This window comes from Bolinopsis microptera, chromosome 10, assembly GCF_026151205.1.
Source record: "Bolinopsis microptera isolate Bmic1 chromosome 10, MBARI_Bmic_1.0, whole genome shotgun sequence".
NCBI classification, from domain to species: domain Eukaryota; kingdom Metazoa; phylum Ctenophora; class Tentaculata; order Lobata; family Bolinopsidae; genus Bolinopsis; species Bolinopsis microptera.
In genome coordinates this window covers 13,596,152-13,610,014 of record NC_087081.1, presented here as the reverse complement: position 1 = coordinate 13,610,014, position 13,863 = coordinate 13,596,152, and the positions used below count along the sequence as shown (strand labels likewise).

Below are 13,863 nucleotides of genomic sequence, written 5' to 3'. Positions count from 1 at the left end.
TTGTTATACATGACTATTAGTATGTGGTATTGTGGGGTGACCCTGAGGGTTTGGCTCTGTGCCAGCTCAGCTCTAGTATTGTTTACTATTCAACACTAAATATAGGCCCCACTTAGCTCCAAACTCTTAATAACAAGGGGTTCTTTACTTAGTAAAACCGGAAAATTTCTCCGTCGCAGTATTGCTGTGGATAAATTTCTTGAAGAGAGTTCTGCTGGCTGCTCAGTTGTACCTTGTTGCGACACCCATCAGCGTCAAGTAAGAGTATACCAATATTCTTATTAACAAATGACACGAAAGCAAATCAAATCTTTATCGTATCCAATGCGATTTCATAATTTAGTATTATGGATAATTAACTTTTGAGCGCGTGGGTAAAAAGAAGAATGTGTATTGTGTAATCGGCGTTAGATTCCGGTACCAATAAGTCCCATGACCGGGCGCTTATTGTTGACAAGATTATCGCTTTGAGGCGCGGTCATGTGCGTTAAAAGCGATGAAAAGGTTCGTAAAAACGTGCGGTACACAACTTGGTGATTAAATTTGAACGGTGGCATTGCAGGGTCATTGGTTATTTAATTGGACCTCAAATATATCTCCAACAATGATAGTACAAGTACATTGTACAACAATTATAACCATTTAAAATGTGATAAAAAAGAAACTTTTAACAAATTTAATAAAACCTAATACAGAGAAAAAGAATTCTATAAAATTACACGCTTAATTGGATGTAATTAGATAAGAAAATTAAATTGTAGAAGAGGAAAACCTCCTCGCAAACAGAGTGTTACTCACGTGTGCGCGCAACTCAGCGACACTATACATAGGACATGACCTGTGAACAGAAGATATGGGTTAGTATCCTAGCTGTTTAAAACACGTTAACAAAAAACAGTGTCAGGCAGTAAATTGTATCAGGGATATCAATCCTAAATTATCAGATACAGGTCTGGACAGAATATCCAGATATTAAGACGGGATATTCCAGAGAGTTGTTAAACTTTTAGAATACTTTTTATGAGGGCTCGGCAGCTTCGTTACAGGTATAGCAGTGACAATATTTCGTAACATTTGAAAAGTTGGTTCTTTCATTCAAAAAGTTGTCGGGGAAAATTTTAATATTCAAACTTTTATCAACTCTCAGGATAATTAAAATATCTAAATATTTGAAACAGTGAAGGGACAAGGCATTCAATAGAAATTATAATATATAACGGATTAAATCTGGCGTCTCTTTCGAGTTTACTTATATTATTAGGTACAAGATAATCTTTAAAACTGGCTGATCTTCATATTTCTAAAATAACTTTTGTAAGTTAAGATGTTATCAATATTGATATTGGAAAATAAATACTAACTGTTCATGTTTGTTTGAAAAGCAATTTTTGGGGACACCAGCTTAATAAAAAGCACTAGATCCCTAAAAGTTATTCAACGCATAACAGCAATTACATTTTCCATAGCATACTATCTGATTTTATTTTAAAACGGAAAGAAAGGGCGCAAAAAATCTCATCAACTAACAATCGGTAGTCTAAAAATAAGTAAAAAATATCGTTAAAAATTTTTCGATCGAAAACGTTTGCAATTAAGGTTTATCAATATGCCCGAATTTACTTCTAAATGATCATTATTGTTCCATGCTTTGAGTACAAGGTAAGTATTTAGAGTGATGAGCCAAAAATTCTACACAAAATCCGTCAATATTGATACCGATCAACAGATCAAAAATTCATAGATTTAAAAAATCATTGTATTTCTATACTTTCGGTCTGGTCCACCACTGGACAGTTCACTAATTGATTAATTAATTAATTAACCGATTAACTAATTAACCAACCAAATAGGGTTGCCACAGTATTACCCGACACGTTGATTTCACACAGTCAAAATACAAAACTTACACGTTATTCGCGTCCCCAAGTTAAAATATCATTAATTGTTGGTCAGGGTTGTAAATATCGCCATTCGTTCAGAAGTGTGCACGGCCGTGCTGTAACGAGCACAGCCACCCGACGAACAACAATATCAACCAATTTAGAGTACTGAATTACTGTCAAGTCATAAAACGGCAATGAGGAGTTTTTATTGTAAAATAATTGCTTGATTTTCAAGTCGTAAGTTTTGTCGATTCCAGATCAAGTTTCAAGATTTAGTCTCTGTCTACAAGTACAAGTTATGAGTTTTAGTCTCCCAAGGCCCCTATAAACAGTGATTCTACATTAATTAGAGGTCTGATCCTATCCAAATTGTTCACAAAAATTCCCCAGGACTGGTAGCCTCAATCCCACATCCGTTCTCGGTTCCTAATTCTGGCGAATCGGGTGGACTTACGGCCCACCCGACTTAGCTACGTAAATCTGATTCTGAGTTTTGTAAAATGCGGCCCACTCGACGAGGTGCGGACGTTGCCTACACGCCAGCCCAAACAAACCTCTGATACATAAATGGCGTCATTATGACGTCACACATTGAGCATCCTGATGAAGGAGCTTATTTCTACCTGAGAGAGTCCTTACTACAGGAGGGGGTCATCGCCTAGGTTCCTGCCCTTCTTGGACACGTGAGCACGGATGAGACGCGGACACACGTTGTTCATGATCTCCTGGAAGCATGTGGGAGAAATGGAGGCAGCCAGGACGTTCAAGATGGTCCGACCGGAGGATCCTACCTTGTAGTATACCTTCTTATACTGGAGAAAGGGTAGTTGGGTCAGTATCATGTGACAATTTCAGATAGAAACAAAATTCTGGTGTTAGAATTTTCGCCAGAAAAAAGTTAATTTAAATTAGAGATTAATTTTAAACTTGAGTATTTTGATGAAGGGATGACGTCTCTAGTACTTAAATTAGGAAATACTTTAAATGCTCATCAAGACTCCACGACTCCAAGATGCCTGGCACCGTCAAGATCTGCCTGGCACCGCCCGGCTTTCAATTAGTCATGTGGAGCACGAAATCAATCTAAAATTTACTTTAATTCAATAAAATAATAAATAGATCCTAAATGTGATAAGACTTACATGAGGATCGTCTCTGAGGAAAGCACTGGCCAACATACGACGGTATGAACCGTAGATGAAGACAACTCGGATAACTCCAGCCAACACGTTGAAGACGTTAGAGACGATAGTGAACACTGAGCGGAAAGAGTGTGAGTCGAAACGTAAAGGACTTTTTCTTTTAACTTTTATGAAAAAATTATATTTTGAGCCGGAGTATGGTCGTGTTAAAACTAACATCATTCTTAGAAGCCAGCTAAGATTTGTCTATTTGAGACTATTATTTGAGAATAACTTCATACTACGGCAGCGAGCCATATAGCTCTTAAGAGTAAATACTCTTCCAAAGCGTTCTAGAATATTTCAGCGCGAATCCAAAACTCTTGAACTACCAATTCTAGAACTTTAAACAACGCGCGTTATTACGTGTACAAATTTCTCCTCTGATAGGCTTGGTACGCACTTCTTATCTTAGTTTTAATGATGGATAAGAAATGAAGCCAACTCACCAAGAGACCACCATAAGATGAGGAAGATGTACTGGTTGATGACGTTGGGAGCCAAGACACACATGCCATTCTCGTCCTCGAGACCAGTGGGGCCCCATCTCTTAATCTCACAAGCCACCATCTTGGGGAAAAGGAGATCCTTGATTCCTGAAGGTTAAGATAATTAACTATTTAGTTGAAAGCTGGTTGTGGAAGAGGTCGTGGAAGAGGCGTAATCATGTTTAAGACAATCTACCCAGTTCAGGTTACCGATCTATTTGTAAAAACGTTAAGTTGCAGCCTAGCGAGTTTGTTGATTTTTGTTGTGGAAATTTGAGAAGGTATATTTGATAATGATCAAATTATTTACCCATACTTCATACTGATTACTTAAAGTTATAGTCCTATGATTGGGAATCGTGCCAAGGTTAAGAATTCAGTTCGGTTGAAAAGTGTGTATAGGGTTTCGTTAAACGGCGCGGTATTTGTTAAGTCGCACTTTGAAGCCTAAGCATCATTGCACACGACCTCATGTGGCCAAGTTCTTAACAAATAGTAAAAGTTGAACTTTTAAAAAAGACTAATTTATTGAGATAAAAACTGGAGAATTGAATAAATATACCAATTTAAAAGTTAACATACCAGTAACGTTGGCTGGAGGATTAGGCCATTGTTGGGCCCACACAATTCCGTACTGTTTAAAATCACCCAACTCGAACATCATAGCGGTCATCACCATAAGCAGGACAGAGATAATCAGGTAAGCCACTTTGATGCCTGGAGAGAGAGAGGGAGAGAGTTAGGTTAACAGAGGCAGTAAGAAGAACTTACCAATGAAAACGTAGAACTGAGAGCTGGGGAATGTTACAATTCACAATGCAGAAGGAGAAGAAGCCTGTTTGATATAAGAGGATAAATTAAAGAGTACAAACCAATAACGAGTATGCCGATTCCGTGTCTTTCCATAAAGTTAGCGTACATGGAGTGTTCGTTCATGTAGATAGAGAAACGGTGGTATATCCAGATAGAGGCCTTCTCAGAGTCAGCCTTGACACCTTCGTCACCGTCCAGGGGGTTGTATAACATGTGGATTAAAGGCTTGATATCACCGAACCCGTACCTCTGAAGAGTGAGATGAGATATATGGTGAGGTGAGATATTATAGCGTGTACCGCACTAACTTTTCGTAGAGTTAGACCTTCGTTTTGTCTTTTATGTCTAGTTTTTTACAAGTTCCAAGGCTTCTCCTAATGACAGTTGTAAGTTCACAAATTATTACAATAAGAGTTAGAAAACTATTTCGTCGACGTGTATATTGTTTAGGAGACGCTCTAGACAGCTCAGGTGTAAACTTTGTAGATGACAGGCTTTTTGGCAAGTGCCACATTTTAAAAGAGAGAAATTAGCAAATAACTTCATAAATAAAGTTCAATAATAAAACAAAGTATAAAAACCTTGTAGATGAGATAAGGGAGGAAGAAAGCGGCGGAAGCGAGCCAGAAGTAGAAAGGAATCCACTGGTACCACAAGTGGTAGACACGGGTTGTTTGAGCGCCTGGTCCCAGCTGGTCACAGTTCTCTCCTGCAGGGTACAATGTTTAGAAAATATCCGGAAATTGTAACACAATTTGTTTGAGTAATTTTGGTTTTGGATTTTACAAATAATAAGGATGGTAGTGGTACATCTATAATTTGATTGTTGAGTACGAAAGACGAAAGTTGAAAGTGAAAGTTCTAAACATCTCCTCACTTGCATAAATTTCTTGTTATATTTTGTTATCGTAAACCAACGTAACAGTGCCAAAATCAATGGTGTTAAATACATCGCAACGTCAAAAATGCTAAATATATTCAATAACATAATAATATGCTGAACTAAAAGCAGCTCTTACAATACTAAAATGATTTGGCACCTGTCCTGTTGATTTACTTATGCTATTTTCGTCATCATCAAGACCTAAATAGACTAACTGATACATAATATTATTGCCTCGTTTGATTGGATACACAGGAGTACCATTATAAATATCACATTACATTTAGTAAGCGGTATAGTGAGAGTATCATTACACTATTCAACACATCACACGCGTGTAAATTGTAAACATGTATAATGTATAATGTATATGTTTGAAAGGTGAGGGGCAGAGTATCCTAGAATAAATGTATAAAGAGTTTTTAAAGACGTGTTAAGAACCAATTTGGTCAAGTGTTCTCGAAAATTCCTCGCTTCATGAATCATGATGCAAATACATTACTATTATAATCGTTATTATTTTCTCTGACGAATAAACTTCGTCAAGATCTGAGGAGCCACGAGAATGCCACGAGAATGCAGAATAAGCAGAATACTACGTTTCACCTAGTCGAAATGGTCGTGATTGGGAATAGGTACTCAACATATCATCACTAAGACACCTTCAAAGTGGAATTATGATGTACGAATTGTATTTAAACATAAAGTAAATTGTATATGATGTTGGAAACACGAAGATAAAGCAGGTACGTGGGAAGTACTTAAAAAGATAAAAGAAGTTTCATTCCATTGTTTCATGAAGCCTTGCTTTCACACAAAAACGTTGCTTTTACTGAAATCTCCAGGAAAAAACCCATAAATGATTACTCCCACTTGCTCGCTCACACGTGTAGTCGCGCACAGACACATGTCATCGCGCACACAACCGATATTTCCTATTATATCGCGCACACGAGCTTTTGCACGTGCACACCCTCACACCCGCAAACACATGCAAGACTCACTTCCATTATTATCAGCATTATGTTCCTCAACTGAGTCGTGGAATGTATCTACAGAGAAAACTAGGTCTTACATTAATTATGGTAATTGGTTAATTAGTTGATATCTAGCTCCTATTACAGGGTGAGTTGAAAATAGTGTGTGGAAAGTAAAAATCGATAATTTTTTTTTGAAGGAGCAAATTTTGAAAGGTGAATTGCTATCAGTTCATAAACTTTACATATTTCATTCTTGCCTCTCATTTGATTCTAACTCATAATTTGGTTGATTTTTGGCAGTTTTCCAAAAAAATCTTAAATTCGTCCTAATGGGGTTCTCAAATCGTGTGCCCTGAAAATCGAGTCTAAAAATCTATATTCTCCTACATTTTTTAAGCAATCACCCTGAAACTTTCAGGACATGTTCTAGGGATCATTTAAAAGAGATGAGCCAGACAAAATTTTGAGATAGGCCTTTTAAAAAATTTTATTCGATTTTGAAAATCGTGGACCTCAAAAAATCATCAAAAAACGAGGTCCAAGATTTTCAAAATCGAATAAAAATTTTTTAAAGGCCTATCTCAAAGTTCTGTCTGGCTCATCTCTTCTAAATGATCCTTAGAACATATACTGAAAGTTTCAGGGTGATTGCTCAAACAATGTAGGAGAAAATAGATTTTTAGACTCGATTTTCAGGGCACGCGATCAAAAATCGCTCGCGCAACACAATTACCACACACGCGCTGACTTTTGACCGGCAATAATTTCGGCTAGGAACGATATTTTTCCACGGCATCAAAAGCATCTGATAAATATTACTCCCCTCTATCAGAAACAACTAACTAAAAAGTCGATTTTGAGAAAATTTCCATGAAGACCCCCCTGCCCCCATAATACAGTCAAGTCGGCTATAGACAATTGTCTTACACGTTATCAATATGTCCTAGCTAATACAGGACGATGGGTTGAGCAAATTATTAATTATTAAGTATTTTAATTGTATTATTATAAAAAGTATATATTTTCATTACCTAAATATGCAAAAATTAAGTGGAAATTTCATTTGTCAAAAAAATTAGAGCCATTTACTTTCCACACACTATTTTTAACTCACCCTGTATATCACTTCTCATAAGTGCCAGGCTCAAAATAGCTGAATTAGAAAAACGAACGAATATTATTGAACTACAGTTCATGTTACATTACCTCAACCTCCGATTCAGCAGAATAAATAAAATTCAATCCTCCAAAACCTCCGACAGTACACTCCACATTATTTCGCACTCCCCGGAAATATTTCAATTCTTATGATAGATCGCTGTACATGTATTAAAATATTCAGCGCATAGCATAAATACTCTTCCAAACGGTAAATAGTTTTTGCAACCAGCCTATCAAAGGCTGCGGATAATAGGCCAACTTGACATGTATGTTTTCAAATACCGCGGTTCACTGCATACCTCTAAATGAATATTCATATTGCTCAACATATTTTTTCTTGATGTTGCACTTTCTAAAAAAATAGAAATACCCCGAAAATTGACCTGCTGTGTAGTACGTGAAGGTAAGGTACCTACTAGATAGTTTGTACGTGGCCTTCAAGTCAGAACTAGAAGCAGAGCGTGAAATGTAGCAGAGTTAAACCGTACCATATGCGACAGCGTTCTCTATTACAGAAACCCTTCTTATCGTGTACAACGTTTAAACTTGGTTCATGCAACATGTAGACTGCTCTACAGCTAAAGAATGTGAGCTGAGGAGTTGAAAAAAGTCACCTCATATTAATGTACAAGGGACCTGCCACCTTGAGTTTTAAAAGCCGGCACCTGCTAGTGTTACTTACTATCGGCGTGATTCTGTACCTTGATCTTGCAATGGACGGTTTTAGATTGCTCTCCGTTGAGAGGAGTTGTAAAAGGAGATTGTAACGAGTTCAAAAAATGTTTTCCAGTTAAACAGCAGTGAATCAAAGCCTTAAATTTCCGGGGTATTTAAAAATTTCCAGCCGTCGTAAAATCTTTTTAACCTGTGTTAGCCTCGGAAAAACCTAAAAAAACATTCAACCCCTCTTTCGTTCAGATATAAGCTGTCAGATCAGTCGCCACATGAATATGAACTTACTTGATTACAATTATGATAGATATTCTAAGTCTATGACTACTGATTAGATTGTGATTTATCACAATCTAATCAGTAGTCATAGACTTTATAAAGTCATGCGCCAGTATTTCAACCTACACACAAAACCTGTCCAGATATCTCTCAAGCTCTAAAAATTGGATTAAACTGAACATTCCAAATGTAGAAACTAGACAAGTTCCAATGTTTCACCTTGCATGATGATACATTGAAAGATTTTAAATTTGTGACTTCTCGAGTATTCGATTTTTCGAATCCAACTTACCTAGACAGAGTGGAATTTCCTCGGGGACGACACCGGGATAAGGCACGTGCTTGGAACTGACGTGGTAGGCCTCGCGAATCGTGTAGAGTCCCTGAGTCCAACAGTAATCCTCGGAGAAGGAACCGTCGTACTTGGTGAACCCGTTACAGGAGATTATGTTTCCTGAAGGAGGCACAGGTTAAAGGTTTCACGCTGTAAGAAGCCTAGAAAGAAGAGTAAAGCAGTATGAGGTAGAGTTAAGGTATAAGGATGAGTTAAATTCTTAAAGTAGGGATAAAGCCAGAGATCATCCATTTTGTAAACTACTCCAAAGTCATGAAAACATTACGTTTATTTTTTTCTGCCGTGTTGGCAACCGATAGGATAAAAACAATTCAATACACTAATGCTGTGATCTAATAATACTACAACAAATATACCAAATTAGCACTTAGACTAATAGGTATCCTAATATCCCGGTACCTGTGTGCTGTCGGACGGTGACGATAGTGCCGCAGATCACCATCAAGACGAACATGAAACTCCTGTTGAGCTGATCCCATCCGTCATCTATCGTTATCTCCTTAAAAGGAGATAACCTGAGGGAGATAACAGGTTAGTACATTATTAACGGGACTTTAATACAAGTCTAGAATTCACAGGATTCTAAAGGGTATCACCTTAGAAGAGTTATTTGTTGTTAGGCAACGTCTTAATGGAAACAGGGGAGATTACAAATCTCATTATTAAGCGTGATTGAAGTGACCGGTGTGATCTAAGTGTTAAATCTAATAAAAGACTGAGCTCCAACTTTCGATCCCTTTTCAAATTATCACCTTGTCCTGCATGTTACCAAGTTTAAAACTAGGTGCAGTATACGCTAAAATAATCCCAGCTCCAACAACCTCAATGAGATTGTAAAGTGAAGTGGAATGATATCATAGCCTGATATAAGACCAAACAGCAAGGTAGGAGCACTGTGGTCTACTTCCTGAGTGACGCGCGATGACACCCCAGGCTCTGTTTAACACACGATGATTACACGGTACATTATTACATTAATGATGACACGTCAGGGTATTATATAACTTTACTATGGTAACTGGGACGTCAACGGTCAATGTTTGTGTGATTTGTGAGATAACAAGGTAGACTGTTCTAGAGATGATGGTGATTTTGAGTGATCTGTCTGATTCGATGAATCAGGTTACAGGAATAGAGTGGTGCGGTGAGTAAGATACCTAATATAGACTTCCAGATTGTCAAGTTATTACTAGCATACTTTGGTTGTCAAAATATCAACAAGTTTTGATTATTCATGAAATTCAAGTGCCAATCATATGATTAACATAAGGTATGACAAATATTTCTTACCTGCTGAACTGAACTAAGCTCGATATCAGCATGGTTGAAGCTGATGTTCAGCGTTCTTTATCCTTCCTTTGCTATGATAATTCACAGGTTAGTTTAAGTAAACGTGAGTTTTTAAAATCAAATTACTACCGAACATACTGAATAAGTATAACATGTACAATGACAGTGTATTTAGAAACAATGTTAACGAAGAAAAATTCAAAGAAATAGCGCATAATCCGTGTTGCATGCTGATTCATATTCGTGATGTGCCTATATTGTAAAGTATGTACAACTAAGCTGATGATGGAGCCGTTAAAAAACACGCAGCTCACAGTTTGTTATCTAGAACAAGTTTAAAAGGGTCCCAATAAAATAACTCGCGGTCTGAGAGACTGTATGTAATGAGATTGAGGATCACCAGTACTCGCTCAAAAAGCTAATTAATTGAGACAGAGAGGGGACGGTGGATCGAGAGACCATTGAATAATGTACTATATGTGGTATCAGTGAGTTGGGATTTTTAGCACCCAAATGAAAAGTCTAGGATTCGTTCAACTCCACCAAACGCAGTGGGGCACGATATCGTTTATTTTGCCACCTTTAAACCGAATACTTTGTATTCGAGTAATGTATGTAAACATTGTGTAATCGCAAAAACCGCATGGAATAAGATAAATCATTGAGTCAACACTAAGTATTGATAATAATGTGGTCGATAAGTGTGATGAGGTGAAGAGATAACTTGAAATGATAGAAATTCGAATGTATACTTGAGTACAATTGATTATATTTGCAGTTCTCAAATACATTCAAATTCATGGACAAGAACTGAAAACAAAAGAAGAACACAGTAGCCAAGCTATAGACGCCTGCAGGAAAAAATGTGAATATTATTTAGTTCAAAGGAAACTTTCAACAACTGCAGAAGACTGAATAGAAGTAAATGTCATCGAATGACTGCAAGGATAGCAAAAATGCAACTACTTATGAAGAATAGTCCTAGTCTCCTACTAGATTTTTAAAATTGTTGTATTTGGGGTAAAGTGTACATTGGTGCCGGAAAAGGTTGCTATGAGAAAAGAGGCAACGCTTGAAACATTTACCATGTCAAGGAAATACGCCACTGAGGAGGGTGTCGCGTTACGAACGAGACACGCAAGCACCCGCGGGCAAGAACAACAAACAAAGAGAGCCTCTAGGGAGAGAGCTCATCCATGATCACAGCAACAAACATTCCCGCCCGGAAGTACTTTCAGGCAGAGCTTGGGTCACAGGCTTCGAGGACTTGATTAGGTTAGCTTATGAAAACAAAATTATAAGGATAAGGCACACAGAAATTAAAACCGGATCTCATACGCTGAATAATTCTATTCATCGGAAATCTTGAACGATCTGTAACTGCAGCCACAATAATCGAATTTCACACAGAATGAATCGAATTAAAATCGAGAAGGAACAAGTAAGAATACAACTAAAAATAAAGTGCCGTGAGTAAAGCAATGAGCAGCATAAGACCGAGACGTCGAATCGATTAAGTCGAAAAGGAACAATGGTTTCATATTCCCTTTTTCAGGGATTTTTTTACGAAAGACTTAAGAGTTAAGACTATGCATGGTTTAGCTTTCAGGGAACTTCTCAATGCATTTTACATTACAGAAAATAGCTGGTCACGATCGAGATGTTTAATCAAAACAGAACTTTTGATAGGTATCAATTAATTACCAAGACCAATGAATGAACAAACGAAATTAACGATACTTACACACAGAATGTCAATCGGATAACGCGATGGCGTTAAGTGATAACTGTCAAGTAAAACCGCGCCCAAAGGGCTTGAAACAAAGAGACATCGCCAGATCAGAGAATGGTGCTTACAAACATTTCACGTGCGCGCGGCGGATGTAACAAGGACTGTTCTAGTGCAGCGTCACAATCACGTGATCGTTCCCGCTCTAAAATCCTAAAGTTACACGCAAACAAACATATCACCTTTTACGGTTCTTGTTTCGCTCTGAGAAGAAGGTTGACCGTCGAAGCCAAAGTTAACAGATTATCATCCCCGATGCGGTTTATCAAGTTCAAAAAGTAACATTGTACGCAGTACTATATTAGAAGAGCTTCGTGAAATGAAACCGTAAGAATTTCATTTCAATAGTCTCTCTGAGAATACGATTCAATGAAACATGATAGACGATCAGTATGTCCTTTTAAAGGTTAATTGCGATTTGCTCCAATAAGCAATAGCGGCAGCAGCACGTCTGGTTGCTGGTATGTATAGATCAGTTATTAAAAGAACAGAAGTGCAGATTGCTTGATAGTTGATCGTCATGTACAATTTCGTCCATTAAGAGTCACTGTAAGTTTCTATATATACAAGTCGTCACCGGTTGCTTATTAATTCTCCTTGTTTTAAGAACTAAACTTAAAACTCTGCATTTCATTTGAAATCTGCACCACCACTGTTATGTTTTTAAAAGCTCTGCACGAACATTTAAACAAAACTAAACACAAGCTCACTGCAAAAATATCAACTAACAAAGCAACTCACTCCCAGGTATAGTACAAAACAAGCCCGGGTACAGATAAACTAAACAGTAAAACAAAGAACAGCGGCCCCCTGATGGCTGCTGCTGCCCCACCACACTACACAACACACAAAGAACGGAGCACTACAGCACGAAATAATAGAGCCGAACGACACACAGCAAGTGAGTGTAACTTGATATATGATATATAGCAGGGAGAGTGAGTGTATTATAGAATGTAATTAGTAAGGGTGTTGATGGGGGTCACGTGAGGTGGTAGGTCATACTGAGAGAGACTGAGTATATAAATATATATATGGGGGAGGGAACAATTGTGATGGTGATGACGTAATGTTGAGGTAGTAACGGGGTCATGTCATGTGACCCGGGTTTACACCCCTTATCAGGAAGTAAGATAAGGGGGGTAGGTAGCCGGGTAGATGTTGTGGCGGATGTATCAGACAACTGAACCCAATTGAACCTAGTTCTCACTAACTAATCAGCTTAATTGGTTAGGGTAAGGGTTAGTCTAAATTATCAAATTGGGTTCAGTTGTCCGGTAGCCGAAATTAAAGATAAGTTTCATACTATGATGTAGTGTGGCTGTTACAAATAATAATGCTTGATTTTCGTTGTATTGATCTGACGTCAATGGCAGATTCGAAATAGATTTAAGCTTATCAATAGAGTTCTTTAATCTTCTTTGTATCAAGCAATGCAATAAATGAGTTTATTTTGGAAAAGAAAGTAGCATGTTCGCAAACATTAGCTCACTGAACTTGTCGCAGTAATCTGAGAAATCTAGGGATCGCTTGGACACATTAACAACAAATATATAGCTGGTTTCTCGTACAGTCCTTTACCGCCCTAATGGATTCTAGAATTGCAAATCTGCATGACTGGATATTGGTAAAATGGTAATAGCATGTTAGAGAAAGGAACAAAAAGGTGGGTTTTTATGCGAAAAGTGTTTATTTAATGGCGCCCATTATATTATACTATTATTATTAAATATATATTATTACTGTAAAAGATGCCGAGAAGTGGTTAATTGGTTTTATGTACTTATGCCGGAACTGCAGTTTATTTTATAACTCGATGCTATCTAGATTAACCGATAAGCTTTCAGTTTTAGCCAGTCAAAAGCCTGGATCTCTGTCACGTGTCAAAACTAATCTGGTTCGCCTCCCTGTCAGTATTGATTTTTATATATGAGTTGGCCGGGAGTCAGAACTAGAGAGCAACCCAATTAATCAGTGAGAGACACTATAAGAATCTCTTGATTACAATAAAGTACTAACAGGAGATAATAACCTCATTCTCCATCTGGGATAATGGCAGTGGAACAACCAATTTGTCTTTGACTCTCGA

At 37.5% G+C, this 13,863-nt stretch overlaps 2 protein-coding genes across 2 annotated transcripts in view; both read right to left on the bottom strand.

Annotated features, from left to right (window-relative positions):
- LOC134822371 (innexin inx2-like) overlaps nt 1-3,860 on the bottom strand; it is a 38,744-nt gene extending 34,884 nt beyond the window's left edge. Inside the window, exon 1 of the mRNA XM_063833399.1 lies at nt 3,851-3,860. The gene's annotated coding sequence lies outside the window, so the exon portion shown is untranslated. The remainder of the gene's footprint in view (nt 1-3,850) is intronic.
- The window catches only part of LOC134822372 (innexin inx2-like), a 65,574-nt gene continuing 52,904 nt past the window's right edge, over nt 1,194-13,863 (bottom strand). The window contains exons 2-10 of the mRNA XM_063833402.1: nt 9,986-10,058; nt 9,095-9,210; nt 8,633-8,794; nt 4,947-5,074; nt 4,425-4,614; nt 4,135-4,269; nt 3,514-3,660; nt 3,026-3,141; nt 1,194-2,695 (exon numbers count right to left, since the gene is read on the bottom strand). Of these exons, the coding sequence (XP_063689472.1) occupies nt 2,522-2,695; nt 3,026-3,141; nt 3,514-3,660; nt 4,135-4,269; nt 4,425-4,614; nt 4,947-5,074; nt 8,633-8,794; nt 9,095-9,210; nt 9,986-10,017 (1,200 nt within the window). The 5' untranslated portion in view covers nt 10,018-10,058 and the 3' untranslated portion in view covers nt 1,194-2,521. The remainder of the gene's footprint in view (nt 2,696-3,025; nt 3,142-3,513; nt 3,661-4,134; nt 4,270-4,424; nt 4,615-4,946; nt 5,075-8,632; nt 8,795-9,094; nt 9,211-9,985; nt 10,059-13,863) is intronic.